Below are 19,491 nucleotides of genomic sequence, written 5' to 3'. Positions count from 1 at the left end.
ATTCCACCGTCATTAAAAGTGAAAACTAAGGAGTATTTCTTTTTTATTTTTTTGGGAGAAAAATCATATTTCTAATTAATAGATAAGAATTGATTAATTAATAACAAAAATTCTCTCAACCTCACTCATGTGTCACTCTCTCTCTCTCTCTCTCTCTCTTCTCTCTCTCTCTCTCTCTCTCTCTCTCTCTCTCTCTCTCTCTCTCTCTCTCTCAATCTAGCTAGTGAATTGTCACAGACCACTATCCCAATGACGGGTTAATCGGGGTTATGACTTGGGTGAACAATAAGAAATGGAAATTTAAAAGGGATTTACTAAATAACCAACATTAATAACAACAAACTAGTGGTATATATATATATATATAACCACTTGGGTAATTAACAAATGAGCCAGCCATAATGACTAAACCCCAAATGAAAGTTAAACAAAATGAAGGAGTAATAAGTTCCACAAAACGATAACAAATTCAGAGTGTTTGCAGCGGAAAAACGTGTGAGTTATGCATATGGAGATGCATACTCAAGGTTTCATTACATAAACATCAAAAGGGAAATCCGCTCAACACCGATCCATTCCATCGCCTGCTCAACCTGCACATTTAGAAATACATGCAGGGCTGAGTATAAAAATACTCAGTGACATAAGCCGAAAATACAACATGCATACATATATAAATTGAACTGCCATAACAGTAACACACAGGGGTTTTCATAAATGATCTGCGCTTACTAAAACATTTCGTTCATTTTCATAAAGGTGGATGCATCCCATTTTCAGTCTATATGATCCATATCTGCCCTTTCTATCACGCGCCGGGAAGGAGGCCTCCTTACCACGGACGCCAAGACCGGTCGCAAGCGACTCGCGGTCTCCATGAGTGTACACGTTAACCCTAGCTAGCGACCTTTGTCTAGCATAGGATCCCAATTGGATTTCCTTTAAAGTTGGCGAACCAACACAGATAGGATACATATAAAAACATAAACATTTTGGCAGTCAATCATTTCATAAACATTTCATTTTCATAACATTTTCATTTTCATAAAGGGCATTGAACATATAAGCATTTTATAAGAACTGAATAAATAGTCAAAACATATCATGCATATATATTCGCATATGAGGCCTACGTCACGCAGAGGATCTCTATATACGTAATAATAAAATAATGCCCACCTCAATTGTTCTTAAAGCTGGCGTGGAGTCGTTTCTTCTTCTGCTTCACTTTCTGTCGCCCGGACCTTCATTGATGAAGAGTCGATAAGTTCGTGAAGAAATTGTCATAAGACAAAGTCTAATTCTACGTGCCTAGGGTATCTTTTAAAGTTTTAGGGTTCTAGCAGCATCCATATTAATCTCGTTTCATTCAATCAATAAAATGTAATCACTTATCATGTAACTATCATATAGGTTCGAACCCAATTGTTCGAACATCAACATGTACATAATCCATAACTTCCTTCTACACCCGTCATTTAGTCAAGTACTCCATCAATTAAGAACAAGCTATATATTATTACCCTAAAAATTTAATCATTATAAATCATGCTTTCTCATACTTCGCACATTTTCATCACTTAAATAAATAAATCATTTATAAACATATGCTTAGCAATTTAATATCTCAATTAAATCCCAAGCTCATTTGATAAAGTAAATCATATACTTAATCATTCTATAACACAATTCCACATAAATAGTCTCAATATTTTTTTTAAAACATGAAGCCATTCTAATAGGACATTTTAATTCCATTATAATGGAATTACTCATAAAATAATTTAATCCTTTTTCTTTTAAAAGAAACCATATTTATTATATTCTATACATTTCATTTTTTTTCATGTAAATAAATAAGAAATTCCATTATTCATTTATAAATAATAAAACATTTTAAAATCCATTGAGATGAAATAAAACATTTTAACCATTTAAAAAAATCCATACTCGTAAGCTTTGAAAATAATTTTATCATATAATAAATGGGGCTTAATCCCAAAATATTTGCTTTAAAGTCCATTAATAATTTAAATAATAGAATGGACTTCATTTAGAATAAATAATCCCAACTTTAAATATTAAAATTTAAATCAAGAGATTTAAATTCACAAAAATAATTTAGTGAAAATTCAAACATTTTTAAAAGAAATAAGGCCAAAATTCGTAGGCTTTATTAATCAATTAACAACCCAAAATTAATAAAAATTGGGCCCAATTAATTTAAATCAAAAACCCATCAGCTTTTAAAACAAACTGGGCCCAGCATGATTAAACTTAAATAAAATCAGCCCAACAAATTAAATAAGAAGCCCAAACTAAATAAAACATGAGCCCAATTAATAAACCAAATGGGCTTAGCCCAAGGGCTAACCCTAATCCTATTTTACACATGTAAATCACATAACACACACATATCACACAAATACACACACTCAGCACACACAACACTCTCTCTCTCGCCTCTCTCACGTCTGTCCGCCGCCGTTTGTCGTTCAACTGCGCCGTCGCCGCCGGCGAGCGGCGCGGCTCTCCCTTCTTCGGTATCTCTCCTCTTTCTAGACTGCCGAGACAAGGCGGCAGACGCAACCACCGCGGTGCACCGCCGCTGCCCCTGTTCTCCCTCTCCCTCTCTCGACCTCCGGCGAAGCAACCACCGTGGTGCCGCCGCCGTGAAGCAGGTAAACTCTAACCCCCTCTCTACTTTCCATTTTCTCCTACCACCTTCTTCATTTTAATTAAAAGCTGAAAACCCTCTTCTCTTTCCCCTTTTTGGCAGATCGGAGACAATCGGCAGTTTCGCCGCCGCCGTTCAACGTCGCCGGAAGTTAAGTCTCCACCCTCCCTTCTTTATCTCTCTTTCCCCTCCCCTGTTCTCCCTTCTCTTTTTTTTTTTTTTTTTACACAGAGCCCTAACCATCTCTCTCTCTCTACCCTCCTCTCTCTCGTTTTGGCAGGACAACCGCCTAGCCGTCGCCGGCCATGAGCAGCCGCCGGCTGCTCTCACCCCCATCACTCCGTTCCCGGACACACATACAAGACAGAGTACAAGAACCCCCAAATTCAGTCCAGATTCACAAGTATAGCAAAGCTAGGGTTTTGTTTAGAAATCTGTTCTTTCATCATTCATTTATCATTTTCTTAGCAAAAATCAAACCTTGTAAATGTAATAGCTTAGAAAATATATTAACATGTGTGCGTGCGTATTCTTCTGTTCTTTGATGCTTGAATCGAAATTAACAAGATGAAGTGGGGAGAAATTGGAGTAACCTCGATATGAGGGGTGGTGTTGGCAATAGTTCGATTCTGCAATTTGTTGATCAAAAAGTAAGAATGAAATTTTGGAATTGGAACTGGAAGATTAATGAAGAGTAAGACATTTAATTACCTACCTTCTTGATTTGAAATTTTGGAACTGGACTTGGAATCTCTTTCCTTGTTTTTGGAACAACTGTGAATGGGGATAGGGAAAGTGATGTTAGGGAGAGAAAGTAGGGATTAGCTTAATGAGAAAGCTAAGACTTTGAAGATGAAGGATGTCAGAATACTTTGGAATTTATTAACTAAAGTAGGGGCAGTGCTTAGTCAGAAAGGTATAAAGTTAAAGGATGGCAGAATACTTTGGAATTTATTAACTAAAGTAGGGGCAGTGCTTAGTCAGAAAGGTATAAAGTTAGGTGGAGCAGAAGAAAGAAGTGTAGTGCTTAGTCAGGAAGGTATAAAGTTAGGTGGAGCAGAAGAAAGAAGTGTAGTGGTAGGGTTCCACATTTTCTTTTCTTTGTACTAGTTGTTGGTCTAATTAGGAAGATATGAATGAGATTTGGTTGTGAGTAAAAGGTTGTAAAGCTTGGAAATGATGGAAATAATTAAATAAAATGAATCAAGTGGGTGGACGTGGAATGAACAAATTAAGAAAACAAGTGGTTAAGATATGAAGTCAATTTTAAATAAACTCATGATTTCATTTAAAAAAAAATCACAATTAAAATCATTGAGGTAAAACACTTTATAAAACTTAATATTCCATTTAAAGGGAATTTCATGACTTCATGCCCACTAAAAAAAAAATCCATGTGGCTCATATAAATATGCTCAAACCACTAATTAAACTTGTGCACCATATTTATAAAGATCCTTTAAATCTCAAATGGATTTAAATAACAATAAGAATTAAGCACATCAAAACACATATATAACAATTAAATCACATCAGATAAATCAAATCAGTTTTATTATTAATGGATGCCGAACCCTAATTATTAAGTCTTTAATCAGTGATTAAAAACTGGGATATGACATGAATTCTCCAATTTTCGATAATTCTTCATCCCCAATTCAATTTTCCACAGACTCCACATACTCAACCAATTGAATTTCAATCCAACAAGGAGATTAGCTCCATTTTCAATTTCACCTATTTCATACGAGGATTTGGCTTGAGGTTCAATTTCATTTGAGCATATGTGGGTGATATACATCTTAGATTCTTAATTGAAGAGCTTATATGTTGTTTTGCGCCAGATCTGAACTCTTATGCAGGCGAACTTTTTGTTTTTTCACTAGTTTTCGATAAGCTGATATTTGCATTGCTGCTGCTTTTAATTGATGACCTGCTTTGTTTACTTCCGGTTTATTGCTTTGTTTACTTCTGGTTTATTGATTTAGATTTAATTAATTACGTTTTAAAGATCTTCTGTGCTAGCTATTTTGATTTTGCAATTTTTTCTTCCAAATTGGGTCTAGTGCGTATTAGGATATGTCAATTAGGTATATGGCTCCCCCAATTTGATTGCCTAGATCAGGTTTAACAGCATTTGTTTTTTCGGTGGTAACCGCCTCGCCGCCTTCCCCACCACCTGCGCTCTTGAAATGGTATGTTTTTGTATAATATTGATGAGAATTTTCTGCTTTTCGTTTTTGCATTTTTTTTCTTCAATCTCTTGTTCAAGTCTTCTATGTTCTCAGATTCTGAATCAGCTAATGCTACTTACGAGCTGTAGTTAGAAACTTTTAGCTATAAAAAGTATTTGTAGCTATACATGAATCTGTCAAAGATTATAATAACATTTTCTAGTTTGAAATTTCTACAAATTGTAAAATTGTTAGGTTTATATCGTTCTAATTTAGAAATCAATATTGCCTTATGCTTATTGGGGCATCTTTGTTGACTTAAATCACATGTCATTGTGTCTTGAATATTTTTTTTATATATATAAATTAGAGCAAATCCATACTAGGAGATGTGAGGATAGGTACCTTGAATCAAACAGACTGCAGATGTGAGCATAATTGATTATTGTTATTCATTGTTGGATAGTATACTTATTTATTTCTTAAGATGAGTTGATAGTTTGCTACAACGGTATGATATAGTATTATACTAACTATGTATTCCACCCTTTAAATCTTGAAATTTGGACTCAGCAGTCTGCACAATTTCATTATGTATTCCCCCAATTTTTTTTAAGGATGATTTTGTTGCTATGTTGATGTTATATTTGTATGAGGTGGACGATTATATATATTCCTCGTTGAGATTGGTTCCATTTACCTCTCAAAAATGCAAAATGCTAAGGGTGTGTTTCCTTGATGAGCTTCAGATGAAAAATATGCTTTTGGTTTTCTTAAGGGATGCTGATGTGCGAGCAATTATAACATGATCCTTCTTTTTTTTTTTATGTCTACAGACAACAGTATCATGTGAAATCATCGTAAACATACGCAATCAGACAGTTACTCACCAAAATTGCTACCCGGAGGTAATGCTCTATTCTCCTATTAATCATCATTCTTGTTGCTATTGTAGAGAAAATTAGGAAAGTGTAGAAGGGTGCTTGGGATGAGAATTTGGAACCACAATGTTTTTACCCAAACCAAAACCGGCATCTGTTTCCTACCATTTTCTTTCCCTCTCTTTTCATAAAGTAAATTTGGACCAAATGGTGCAACTCGTCAAAACATAGTTAACTATTAGCAAGCATTCTTATAACTAATTTGAATAATTCATATTCTTAAATATTAACAGTGATGAAGAGATTGGCTCTGCACAGGTGTGAGGACTTAGAGAGCAAGGCAATTTCTCCAGCATCTAAGATCACCAAATAGAAGCGAACCATGTAAATATTCCAACTATACTATCTTCATGTATGTACATGGTTCTGTCATGATGCACGGGTTAGTGTTCATATCAATGTATTGTTTCATAGCCTGTCTCATTTGGATCTAAGATGAAGGAACCTCCACCTACTCTGTTGCTATTTTCCTTAAAACTCTGTTTTTTTTTTTCTCCTTTATATTTGTAGCTTAAGGATTCAAAGATACCAAAGGTAGAAGCATTTAAAGTTTCGGGAAAAAGCTGTAATAATTTCCTCTCGAGACAGGTATGCTTCTCCATCATTGCTCGTACTTTATGTGAATATATATTTGCTCGTACTTTATGTGATTGTAGTCTTTCATTTGGTTGGTGATGTTGGTAGTTCTATCTCTATTATTAGGATGCATAGAAATTGACATCTAGCAAGAAATTCTAATCGATTGCCTTATTTTAATAATCATTTAGATGGCACCTAGCAAGAAATGGATGAACTTTGTGAATGATCGATTGAATGAAAAATATAAAGCTGGCGTGGTTGAATTTTTGGACTATGCTTTTTCAAAGATGGGTGAAGTGTGTGAAATACGGTGTCCATGTGTGAAAGCCAATAGTTCTCTCAGTTCATTGCTTTTGTCTAGTTAATTATTAACTTAAATTCTCTTTTCGCAGAATAAATTTCTTCATTTGCCATCCAAGTGTAACAGAGTAACTCTTAGACAGGTTTCTTTCTTTCTTTCTATTGCATTTTCTCTTTAATTAGATCATATTTGTTTTCAATTTTGGTTAACTTCTCTTTATATGATATTAGAAAGCTGAGAAGCAATTGTCTTATACATTCGAATAGACTCTTAGAAAACTTAACTCTATTTGCAGGTTTTACTTTTCTACTATCCATTTATGTCGTTGAAACAAGCTTGGGAAACAGGAAAAGAAAAAACGAAGTGATATCTTAGCTTGAGATAGAGATCTTCATTCTGCTGGCTAATATGTAGGGTTAATAAATGTTTTATTTTCCTGAAGTAGACCCTGTGTAGTTGGAATCTGTTTATATTCTTAACAAGTGATATCTTTCACGTTCACTTTTGTATATCCAACATCTAGTTTTGTATATTTCAACTGATTGAAAGCTGCAAAATCAAAGTGAATAATAAAATTTATGTTTTGTATATCCAACATCATGTTGTTATAAATTCGCATATATACAGACACGATGCAAGAAAAAAAAAGAGCATGAAAGTGTAGTCTAGGAACTTGTAATGATATATTAATGACAGTATAAATATTTTAGTGACGGTAAATTTACTCTCACTAAATACTTATTAGTGACGGTGAAATTACTCTCACTAAATACTTATTAGTGACAGGATGATATCCCGTCATTATTGACCTTTAACTAGAGAGGCAGTAACGAGAGGCCATGACGGGCAAATTCCCGTCACTAATAGTTATTAGTGAGAGTATTTGCACTTTTAACCACGGTTTTTACCGTCACTAAAACTACTTTTTCTTGTAGTGGCATGTGCATAATGTCAACAAGCGCACATTGCAAGTATGACATATCCTACGAGACCATGACGGGATCATATATGTAGTATATTATTTGAAATAGAAAATCTAGGGGGGTGTATTAGTTCAAGATTTATGTAGATTTTAAAAGTCCGTGGATTTTAAAAGTCTATAGAATTCTCACGGATTCTTCATGATTTTGAATGATCTTGGTCGGATTTTTAATGAATTAGCAAGAATTTGGCGTGATATTTTCGGACTTGAAATCCACAAACCCGGCGAGCACGGGAATTGAACGTGATGAGTAAACTCTCAACACATCAAGGAAAAAATATGAATAAGAAGAAGAATGGAGCTAAGACCTGAGTATCACAAAGCATAAAAGCTAGAATTTAACTTGTATTGATTTTTTAGATAGAGATCGTGTCATACAAATGACGATGGTTCCTCTATTTATAAGGATAAATTACAAGAAGGGTATAAAAGTAAAATCCATCTTCACGCACTCCGCATGTACTCCTGGCTTCCGCACCCTAATCGGCCTTCACTTTCTTCTTCCAACTGATTCTGCAAGTCCTAAAGCATAGCATCAATCTTGTCTCTGGTCCTCTAATGGTCTTGGCTGAGAAGCGAGTCAACGACTTTCTATCCTGTGGAAGAACAGTATAAATCCTGATAGAATATATATAAGATTTGGAATGTGACCGCAGCATTATGAGACCGAGACCGAGTAGGTCCTCTCAATTTCCGAACTCAAGTGCCACTGTGGCAAGAAGATAAAGTCCTTTCCTTCCTGGCTAGATTATAGCGAGGGACTTCACTCATGGCCAGGACCAAGATCCTGGTTGAGAACTACCTTGCCTAGGACCAAGATCCTGGTTGAGAAATATCTTGGTCAGGACCAAGATCCTGGTAGAGAACTACCTTGGCCAGGACCAAGATCCTAGTTGAGAACTATCTTGCCAGAACCAAGATCCTGGTTGAGAAATATCTTGGTCAGGACCAAGATCCTGGTTGAGAAATATCTTGGTCAGGACCAAGATCCTGGTTAAGAAATATCTTGGTTAGGACCAAGATCCTGGTAGAGAACTACCTTGGCCAGGACCAAGATCCTGGTTGAGAACTATCTTGCCAGAACCAAGATCTTGGTTGAGAAATATCTTGGTCAGGACCAAGATCCTGGTAGAGAACTACCTTGGCCAGGACCAAGATCCTGGTTGAGAACTATCTTGGTCTGGACCAAGATCCTAATTGAGAATTACCTTCCTTATCATTCCACCGTGGCAAGTAGGGTCTAATAATGTAGCACCAATCGTGGCAAAGAAGGCTCCATTATGACAGAGAGAAAACCCCATTTTGTGAAGCTCATGCTCCATCGTGGCAGGAATTCCACCGTGGCAAGTTTGTGTGACCCAGTCTTGACACTTCCACCGTGGCAGGGGAATACTTCTTAGCTTCTCTTACTCCCTTTTTGACATCATAAAATTCTTTTTAACTTTAAACTTTAAGTATTTATATTGAGAGATGGGATTTGGTAGGCTGATGTAGGATTTACTCCTCATCAGAACGAGCCATATACCCACTTCCAGCGGCGGTTAGGGGCCCATGAGCGCTGGAGACCCAGCGACCGCTAGGGTCCAGCGGCCACTGACCTTTAGTGGCAAAATTCTATCAACAGCGTCAAAAGTCTAGTGTGAATTAGAAGACAAGAAATAATAGACATAAGCAACAAACTCTTGGTCAAACATAACAAGCAATTGAAACTGCAGGCAATTGAAAAATTAATAATTGTATTGCTTAAACATAAAAGAAAAGATTTTGCATCTTACAATTGAACATTCATCAAAACTGCATTGGGGGGTGTGCTAGGAAATATGATTACAGGGATTCATATCCAAAAATGCATACAAACACACACATATGTGTATATATCATATGATTACAGATGGATCAGCGGCCGCTAAGTGCCAGCCGGCGCTGGCTTCTTCAGCCGCGTCCGCTGGCACCCAGCGAGCGTTGGAATTCTCAAGATTTGAATTCTCGTGGTATGAGGTCGGATTTGTTCACGTGTATTTTTTCAACGAAATCAATGAAAGTCATTCCAACTTTAAAGTCTCCAAATTTTTAAATACCTCTAGATTTTCATAGACTTTTAAAAGTCTTGAACGAATGCACCCAGATTTTTATAAACTTTTAAAAGTCTTGAACGAATACACCCAAATTTTCATAGATTTTTAAAAGTCTTGAACCAATACACTCAGATTTTAAAAATCTGCAGAAATCTATTAAAGTCTTGAACTAATACACCCCCTAGTTTGTGATTTTTTTTCCTTGAGTTGTGATTGTATATTATTTGAGTTGATGTTACACTTCGTGAAATACACTTATTTAGAGCATAAAATTATTTTAAGCCACAAATCTTAAGGCGATTTATAAAAATAAACCAATTTTTTAAGACTTGCAGAATTTGATCATTTTATTTTAACCTTGGGCGTTTGTGGGTCACATATATATAAGCCCATCTTAAGTACAAATTAAAATAACTTGATAGGATCCAAATGTGACCCACATATAAGCCCATCTTAAGTACAAATTAAAATAACTTGATAGGATCCAAATGTGACCCACGAATGCTGAATTTTAAAATAAAATGATCCAAATGTGGGGGGTCGCCTACCCACCTTCGCCACACTCCTCGACACCGGCACCCCTGCCTTGCAAAGGCATGATCGGTATCTCCTCCCTTGTCGCACTCTACTTGTCCGTCATATTCTGTATCTTTAGGACAATTCGTACAAAATAAAAGGTGATGACAAGCAGCACTTTAATTATATATATTCTGAACAATAATTAAAAGAAAAGAAAGGAATAATAGTGACTTTGTTTTTCCTTTTGTGACGGGCACTGCATTATATTTCTCTTGGATCGTACATGCACGAGAGATTGGATTAGAAAAAGGAAACTTGAATTCATATTCTCTTTCACAAATTAAATGATTCGATCACTATGTGAACTCATAAGTAGTAACGGAGCTTGCTTGTTCGGGGAGAAATGTGGTAAAGCCAAATTCCTCCAAAGAAGAGGATAAGACATTCCTACTCTCACAAAATATTTTGTTACAGAAGACATTCCTACTCTCACTCCCTCCACCACTTGCAAGTACTGTTATTTCGAGAGAGAGAGAGAGAGCATGAATCCACTGGCACAAGATGTGCTCCTGGAAGAAAACAAGAAATACCTATTCCAAAGCGCCATGAAAAGCAAGTGGGGCGAAGTGATCAAAGCATACAAAAAAAATAAACAACTTCACACCGCTAAGATCACCAGCTCCGGTGACACCGCGCTGCACATAGCCATCTCCAACGGCGAGGAGTCCGTCGTCGAGGAACTCGTCAAGATCGTCTCCAAAACTGAAGGAGCCCTCAAGATGCAGAACGAACTCGGCAACACGCCTCTCCACCTGGCCGCCTATCTCAGCAACGCCAACATGTGCCGCTGCATCGCCAGCTGCGACTCCACGCTCATGGGGATTCGCAACACCGACAACGAGACCCCCTTCTTCCTCGCCGTCCGCCACGGCAGTAAGGACGCGTTTTATGCCCTCCACTCCATTTGTAAACAATCTAAAGATGATGCTTACAAATATTCTAGGGGGAAAGAAGGAGAAACTATTCTGCATTCCGCCATCTATGGGGAGTATTTTGGTCTGTGTTTTTTATATCTCTTTTTAGGCCTAATTCTTAAATTAACACAATGTTTATCCATATTTATAAAAAAAAATTGTAAGACGTTGCAAAAATTATAGTACCATTTTTTTTACAATTACAATTTAACAAACGTTGATTTACTGATGAAATGAACTGGGAAAAGGTTGTGCGAAAATTATAAATTCGGATAAATAAAGAAAGCGAACCCTTGTTTTTCACTTACAAATTTGATTTATTTGCAGATTTGGCTTTTGATATTATGACTCACTACGATAAGCTTCTTAACGCCGTGAACGAGCACGGTTTGTCGCCGCTACATGTTCTAGCGAACAAGCCGACTGCTTTTAGAAGTGGAAGTCACGTAAGAGGCCTTCATAAACTCATCTATCACTGTAAGTCTTTAATTAATTCCACAACAACGCCTTATTTGATTATTCGAATCGCGTCTTTTTTTCTTTTTTTTTTTTGTTAAATTACATAAGTAAATAAAGAAATTTAAAGATCGCACGACGGATGACTCAAACCGAAGACCTCATGTTTTTGACATTAACCTCCTACCACTAGGTCAACACACGCACATCAAATTGCTTCTTCTTATTTACCCAGTTGTGTGTTCTTATTTGATTATTTTCCTTTAATTTTCATGTCATAAACTTTTTAATCAAACATTAAAGAAAAAATAAAACACATCACAACCGTATCAAAACTTTATTATTAAATTCAAAAGCAAAGTAATCAAGTTTGACAACCAAATAGTATAAAAAAATCGCATAATTAAAATTCAATGTTTTCAAAAATAGTACTATATATAAAATTTGAAAATAAGGACTATATTTTTCAAAATTTCAAAATGAGAACTATAACTTTCATTTTTTATATTTACACACCTATAAATGAGGATATATATAGTAGTGTAAATGTAAAAATTGAAAGTTATAGTCCCCATTTTTCAATTTTGTAACATATAGTCCTCATGTTTAAATTCCACAACATATAGTCCTATTTTTGTGAAACACTGAAAATTACTATCCTATTTTAACAATTAGCTCCAAACTCTAGCTATTGTCAGTTCGGACAAATCGATCTAATTTTATTCTGGCTAAAACTTTCTAGGCTCGTTCTATTTAGACTGGCCTATTAGTTTCTTGCTAAATTGATATTCCTACTAAAAATATTATTTTATAGAAATAGGTAAATTACAACATTGCTCAACGGAATTAGCTTCTAAAAGAAGATATAGTTCTTGAAATTTTCATGTTCATATAACTCATTTTCTAACGGTAGCATATGCGTGTTATTTGTTAAAGGCATATTTGTTGACGAGCTGCAGCATGAGACTATGCACAATCAAGGTGTGGATCTCCATTATAAAGATACAGCAAAATATCCAGAAAATTATCACACCTGCTTTACAACCTTCAATTTATTATGGGATGTAATGCGCGTACTATGTAAGTATTCATGACATCTTTGAATTACATTATAGAATTGAAAAAACAAGAAGTAATTATATTGTTATCTAATTTCATAGTATTATATATTGTAATTATATCGAAAAGTTAATTAGTTGTTGATTCTTGTTGTGATGTGTACTTTTCACAGTGGGTTACAGCCGCAAGAAACATGTCGAAAATATAAAAAGAGAAGATGTAGAGAATCCAAAAGGACACCAAAATATACTAAGTGAGTGTTTCAAAACATCGTTTTTTTTTAGCAATTTTCAAGTTTCTTTGTCGTCTCTTTAGTTACCATTTCCTTATGTAAAATTTGGTCATAGTTTGTAGTTTATTTTTTCTATTCCCTAATTAATTATTACTAAGAAACTGTTATTTAAAAAAAAAATGTACTTCAGAAATTTCCTCCATTACATTATGTTAAAACTAGGCAAGATTTGTCTAACAAAGGTTTATTTTGGTCCCTCCTCTTGTTTTTTAGTGATGGTCTTGTGCGGAAGCAGGAAGGCAGATGAAGAGCGACGTCAATTTGAAGTGGCTAATAAAAAAGGTCGAACTTTTGTTACAAAAGTTATTAGATCTTTTTCTAATACTAGCAGAAAATAACGTATGTTGTATACGTGGAATTAATGTTTTTTTTATTTGATAAAAGCAAAAAGTATAAATATAATATTTATTATATATAATTTTTTAATTAGCAATTTAGTCTATTTCATTCTATAACTATAATAAAATATCTTTAAAGTAATACTCAATAAATTAATAAACTCTATAAACTACATTTCTCTGGTCCGATTGATCAGGAAATTAAAGATCATCAATAATAAAAAAAAAAATTAGTGATCCCCTTTATAAAAATATATATAGGGCTTGTTAATATTATAAATTAATAGTAATTGTTAAAATATACTAACAATTATGAATATTGTGATAACATTTATATACAATTAGTGTATGTGTGATATGTACCATATTTATTTATATAATAGAGATTTATTTTTATTTTCATTTATCAAGTTAAGTAGTTAAATTCTATGAGACATTAATTATATTTTTCAGGATTCTAAAAAGAATTCTAGATATGTATCAATAAAAGTTTTGTAGTATTTTACTCCCTTCGTCCCTAGGAATGGCAACGAGCCGGATCTGAACCGAGTCTGGTCAATACCAGATCCAGATTCGTTTTCATATACCAGATCCAGATCCAGATCCGTGGATCTGAAAATTTTGGATCCAGATCCAAATTCGTCAGATCCACGGGTCCACGGGTCCAGATCCATGGATCTACTATTTTTAAATTAAATTAAAAAAAATTCACAAAATCAACAACATCTAATTTCCATCAAGAAAAGTATAACACAAAATACTTTTATCTAATTACTTTTAGTTTTTATTCTTTTGAATATAATTTATTTATTATTTTTAATTTAGTTAATATTATTAGTAAACTAAATATAAAATATAAAAATATATATATATATATATATATATATATATATATATATATAATAAAACGGATCCACGAGTCGGATCTGGACCGGATCCGGATCTAAAATTTCACGATCCAGATCCAAATCCGTTGTCAAAACTGAGATCCAGATCCAGATCCGTCGGGTCCAAAAAATTGAGATCCAGATCCATAATCTGGATCGGGTCCAAGATCCACTGCCATCCCTATTCGTCCCATTATTAATTATACGTAATTCATTTTGAATTGTCCCAAATTACATGGCATATTTTCTTTTTGGGGTAAAAGTAGGGATTAATTAAGAACTTAATTAACTCCCATATATAAACCTAATTTTTACCTTATTTTTACCAAAGTCTTTGGCCCTCTCTCTACTCCACTACCTAGCTCCACTCCACCGCCTCCATCTTCCATGCCTCCACCCTGTGCGGCGTCCACCACCCTCAACCATGGTGCCTCCACCTTCCCACTTCCACCGTCCTCGCACCTCCACTGCAAATCCCCTCCTCGACCCTTCGCGCCACCTTCTCCGCCTCCACTCTCTGAGTTTCGCGGCTCCTTCTCTCACACCGCCTCCTCCGCTTCATCTTCTGTCAAACCCTAATTTCGAGTTTGCTTGATAATTGAGGGAATAGAAGAAATGAATTTGATTTTGGAATGTTGTTGCTTGAATTGATTCCGTTTTTTAAATTTCGTGAATTTAATTTTGAAATCTTGTTAGTTGTTGCTTGGTAATTGAGGACATGAGCTTATTCAATCTTGTTACTTGGTAATTGATTATTGATTGTGTCTTCAATGTCGTGAATTTAATTATGAAATTTTGTTGCTGGTAAGATCTGGGCAGGAGCTTATTTCTCCAAAACTGGGCAGAAACTTAATTCTCTTAAATGAAGTTGCTTGTTTCTCCAGATCGCTTCGATATTTTAGTTTCTTAATTTTCGAATGGTTTTGTTAATGGGGAATATTTTTTTTAAAGCACTTTATTTGAGAGAAATAATAATGATAAATTATCCCTTAAACTCACTATTAAACATGTGGGACACACAAATTAATCTTTATCTTAATTTTATTCTCTTTAATCTTCGTGCCGAAAAGGCACTGCCATATATAATGGGTGGACAGAGAAAGTAATATCTAATGAATTAATATATATTCATCTAAATATAGTACTCAATTACCCATAAAATAAAATATGTAATATGAATTTAATAAGCATTCCATATTTTATTTTCAAGACATTTTTTCTATTAGTATAGATGTGATCTGTACAAACAAACCCTAAAATTATAATTATATGATTAGTATTATATATTTACAATTATATTGGAAAGTTAGTTGTTGTTGATTCTTGTTGTGATGTGTACTTTTGACAGTGGATTACGGCCGCAAGAAACATGACGAAGAAAATATAAAAGATGAGAAACCAAATGTAGAAACTCCAAAGGGTCGTCAAGAAGATAAACCAAGTGAGCGTTTTTCATAACATTGCTTCTTCTTCTTTTGTCCCTTTTGTTGTCTGTCTTTCTTGAGTTACCATTACTTATTTCGAGTAAAATTTTGTCATAATTTGTAAAAAAAAAAAAAAAAAAAAAGGGTTATTGCCGGAAAATACTCATAGTTTGCTAATTTTATGGTTTATAACATGACCTTATAATTTGACCAAAAAATACATCAATTTTCAATTTAATCGCAATTATAATATGACTTTGTAGCTTGACCAGAAAATACACCAATTTTCAAATTAATTGTAATTATAACATGACCTTATAATTAATTTAGTATAATAATATCAAAGAAAATACATCAATTTTCAATTTAATCGCAATTATAATATGACTTTGTAGCTTGACCAGAAAATACACCAATTTTCAAATTAATTGTAATTATAACATGACCTTATAATTAATTTAGTATAATAATATCAAAGTTTAACATTAAATATTTTTAATTTTCTTTTCATCTCACAATATACTATATATGTATTTGATGAATATACATGATACATCTATATGTAAATAATATATAATATTATTTACTTTTTAACATAGTTCCTATTATATATGTACCTAAATTATTTATTGGTCCTAATATTTTATAATTTCTTAATTTAAATAGATAAATACTTATTATATATGTAATATATTAATAGATATTAAAATCAAATTTATATATATGCATTTTGTGTGTTGAAAATGTAGAAATAATTATTATAAAATGAAATAATTATTATAAAATAATTAATCATCTAACTTAATTTTTATAAAATAAATAAGTCAATTAACAATATTATATACATTGTAATTTAATATGAAATTACAATAAATATTAATACATCTATGATGAATAATAATCTAAATAAGGTCATGTTATAATTGAGATTAAATTGAAACTTGGTGTATTTTCTGGTCAGACTATAAGGTAACGCTATAATTGCGATTAAATTGACAATTAATTGATGTATTTTCTGGTCAAATTATTAGGTCAATATATAAATCAGAAAATTGACAAACTATATGTATTTTCAGGCAATAACCCCCCAAAAAAATTGCTATTATACTTTTTTTAAAGAAAAGGTCATCCATTTCATTGTATTAAAACTAAGGCTAAACAATGTGGAACTAACTTGTGTGCATTTAATATTGTTACTAATTAAGCTATTCTAGCTAATATTTGGTCAGTAAACTAAGTTATTTTGTTGTATCAGTGGAGGAATCAAGCAAACGCAAGGCCCAAGGACATGAATTCCTTCCCAAGAACTACATCAATATTTTTAATGTTGTGAAGTTAATATCCAAAGCAATGCTCGTAATCCTTGGATTAGGCAAGTCCCCCGACCAACCGATACAGAAAAACTGCATCGTACTGCTTAATTTCAATCAGCCTGGGTTTCAATTTACTATAATTAATTAACTAGTAGTGATCATGCATCCGATTAATCTTATCCAGGCTCCAAATCAGTTGAGAAGATTAGAGAGAAGAAGAGTCAACATATATGGTCAATCCAAATAATGGAGAAGCTTCTAGAACATGCCTCATTGTACCAATATGAAGACAACGGAAAGAGTCCCGCCATTATACCCCAAGGACTAGTAGGCAAAGACACCCCAATTTCTTCCACCCTTCCCGATATTGACGCCGACTTCAACCCCATAGCTGATGAAAACCCGCCCAAGCCACTACCCAATAAAGAAGCTGCCGCACCATGTGGGAAGTGCGAGGAAATGCTATGCTCCGTGCTGAACTCACTGGGACTGGTGCAGGGCGGGAATGAAAGAAGGCGCTCCGACGCCGATATGGAGAAGAAGGAGACGCCCATACTCATCGCGGCCAAGCGGGGTGTGGTGGAGATGGTGGAGGGCATTCTGGAGCGCTTCCCGGTGGCCATCCATGACATGAATGTTGATAGGAAGAATGTGGTTTTGCTTGCTGTGGAGCATCGCCAGCCTTACGTCTACAAGTTCTTGCTTGATTGGAGGAAAATGAAGGATACCATATTCAGAAAAACCGATAAGAATGGGAATAGCGCACTGCATCTTGCTGCGAGGCTGGGTGAGCATAAGCCATGGCTCATTCCTGGTGCTGCTCTCCAGATGCAGTGGGAGCTTAAGTGGTTTAAGTTTGTGAAGGACTCCATGCCAACCAACTTCTTTCCCAGGCACAACAACGACTCCGAAACCCCATGGGACATATTCAACGACACCCACGACAAGCTCACCAAGGAGGGCGCCCAGTGGCTCGTCAACACCTCACAGTCATGCTCCGTCGTGGCGGCGCTCATTGCCACCGTGGCCTTCGCCACCTCCTCCACGGTCCCCGGCGGAGTGAAGGACGACAATAGCGGCACCCCGACCTTGCAAAACCAGCCGGCCTTCAGCATCTTCGCCATCTCCTCCCTCGTGGCCCTCTGCTTCTCGGTCACCGCTGTCATCATGTTCCTCGCCATCCTCACCTCCAGGTTCCAAGATAGAGACTTCGGCGCAGACCTGCCGAGGAAGCTGCTGGTTGGCCTCACGTCTCTCTTCGTCTCCATAGGTGCGATGCTCTTGTCTTTCTGCGCCGGCCATTTCTTCGTGCTCCAAAATAATCTACAATACGCGGCTTTCCCCATGTATGCCATAACCTGCTTGCCCGTCACATTCTTCGCCATCAATCAATTCCCTCTGTATTTTGATCTCGTTTGGGCTACCATTAGGAAGCTCCCCCAGCGAAGTTCCAACTGATCTTTTTCTATTTCCAATCATATAATTTTTTTTAGGTTCAAATATATATATGTCGAGTTCATGCACACGGCAGTTGTGTGATATATCAGTTTGGAATTGAAATCTAGTGTGTGATTTTTGTATAATTTGGGTTGATGTTATACTTGGTGAAATGATCGTGTTTTATTACTTACTATTTAATTTGTTAGAGTGAAATATATGGATGAGATCCAGTGTCCCACAAGTTTATGTGTGTCAATATGTCTCATACTTATATCTATTAATTTAAAAATATTTTTTTGTAAAAATAAAATTTATTACTCTCTCGGTCCCAACTAGGACGTCCTTCAAATAACTTTCTCTTTCTTTCTTTCCATTTTTGGACAACTACTCCACCACTAATAATACTTTATTTATTCTTACTTTTCACTTTTCACCACTCTCAATACTAATTATAAATTTTTTTCATAACTTCCAATAATAATTACTTATAACATTTTTTCTCCACTATCAATACACTTTATAATTTTTCCTTAAAACTCGTGTCGTCCCCAAAGAGGAAGCTATTTGTGGGACGAAGGGAGTATAATACTATGAATTATATTTAATTTTTATTTCAAAAAATTAATTTTTTTTAAAAGTAGATACCATGACTTTGAATTTATCAACCTGTTAATTAGCTAATAAAAGTAAAATTAAATGATAAAAAATAATTATATACCATAAATTGATGGAATAAACCCTTGTTAATAATCAAAAAATTAAATTAAAGTATATAAAGTTGAAATTGAAAAAAATATATATAAGAATAAAACAAAATTGAAAGTGGGACATACAGTGGGATATAAAGTGTGGTACACTGAATCTCATTCCGAAATATATATACATGATTATAAGATCGATGCATAATTATAGACTCCATCAATCTCTAAAAAATAATTTATTTATGTTATTTTGGTATGTCCACATATATAACTTATTTTCATTTATATTAATATCAATATATCAACATATTTACTTATTTTACCATATGTCATGCTCATTTTTTTAGTCACAGTATTAA

General features: G+C 34.6%; 1 protein-coding gene and 2 long non-coding RNA genes across 4 annotated transcripts; 2 read left to right on the top strand and 1 right to left on the bottom strand.

The window, feature by feature from the left end:
- Window positions 1–332: 332 nt before the first annotated feature.
- Window positions 333–3,310, bottom strand: LOC130999410 (uncharacterized). Its single transcript, XR_009093507.1, has 3 exons — window positions 3,271–3,310; window positions 1,180–1,244; window positions 333–593 (listed from the first exon to the last, which is right to left on the bottom strand). It is a non-coding gene; the product is annotated as an uncharacterized LOC130999410 (long non-coding RNA).
- Window positions 3,311–4,304: 994 nt separating this feature from the next.
- On the top strand, window positions 4,305–7,267 carry LOC130999402 (uncharacterized). Its single transcript, XR_009093503.1, has 6 exons — window positions 4,305–4,872; window positions 5,688–5,759; window positions 6,026–6,116; window positions 6,303–6,380; window positions 6,764–6,814; window positions 6,968–7,267. It is a non-coding gene; the product is annotated as an uncharacterized LOC130999402 (long non-coding RNA).
- A 3,283-nt stretch (window positions 7,268–10,550) lies between these two features.
- Window positions 10,551–18,624, top strand: LOC130999387 (uncharacterized). 2 transcript variants are annotated; one of them, XM_057924922.1, is made up of 8 exons: window positions 10,551–11,304; window positions 11,550–11,699; window positions 12,615–12,758; window positions 12,910–12,990; window positions 13,243–13,311; window positions 15,603–15,695; window positions 16,934–17,050; window positions 17,176–18,624. In XM_057924922.1, the coding sequence occupies exons 1-8, from the start codon at window positions 10,791–10,793 to the stop codon at window positions 18,447–18,449; spliced, it is 2,442 nt and encodes an 813-aa protein (XP_057780905.1). In that variant the 5' UTR covers window positions 10,551–10,790; the 3' UTR covers window positions 18,450–18,624. The 2 variants fall into 2 exon arrangements, with proteins under 2 accessions (XP_057780905.1, XP_057780910.1); XM_057924927.1 differs by having other exon boundaries at window positions 10,665–11,181.
- Window positions 18,625–19,491: the final 867 nt, after the last annotated feature.

Source organism: Salvia miltiorrhiza, chromosome 1 (assembly GCF_028751815.1).
Source record: "Salvia miltiorrhiza cultivar Shanhuang (shh) chromosome 1, IMPLAD_Smil_shh, whole genome shotgun sequence".
Taxonomy (NCBI): Eukaryota; Viridiplantae; Streptophyta; class Magnoliopsida; order Lamiales; family Lamiaceae; genus Salvia; species Salvia miltiorrhiza.
The sequence above is the reverse complement of the archived record's forward strand: the minus strand, read 5'-3'. Positions and strand labels throughout refer to the sequence as shown.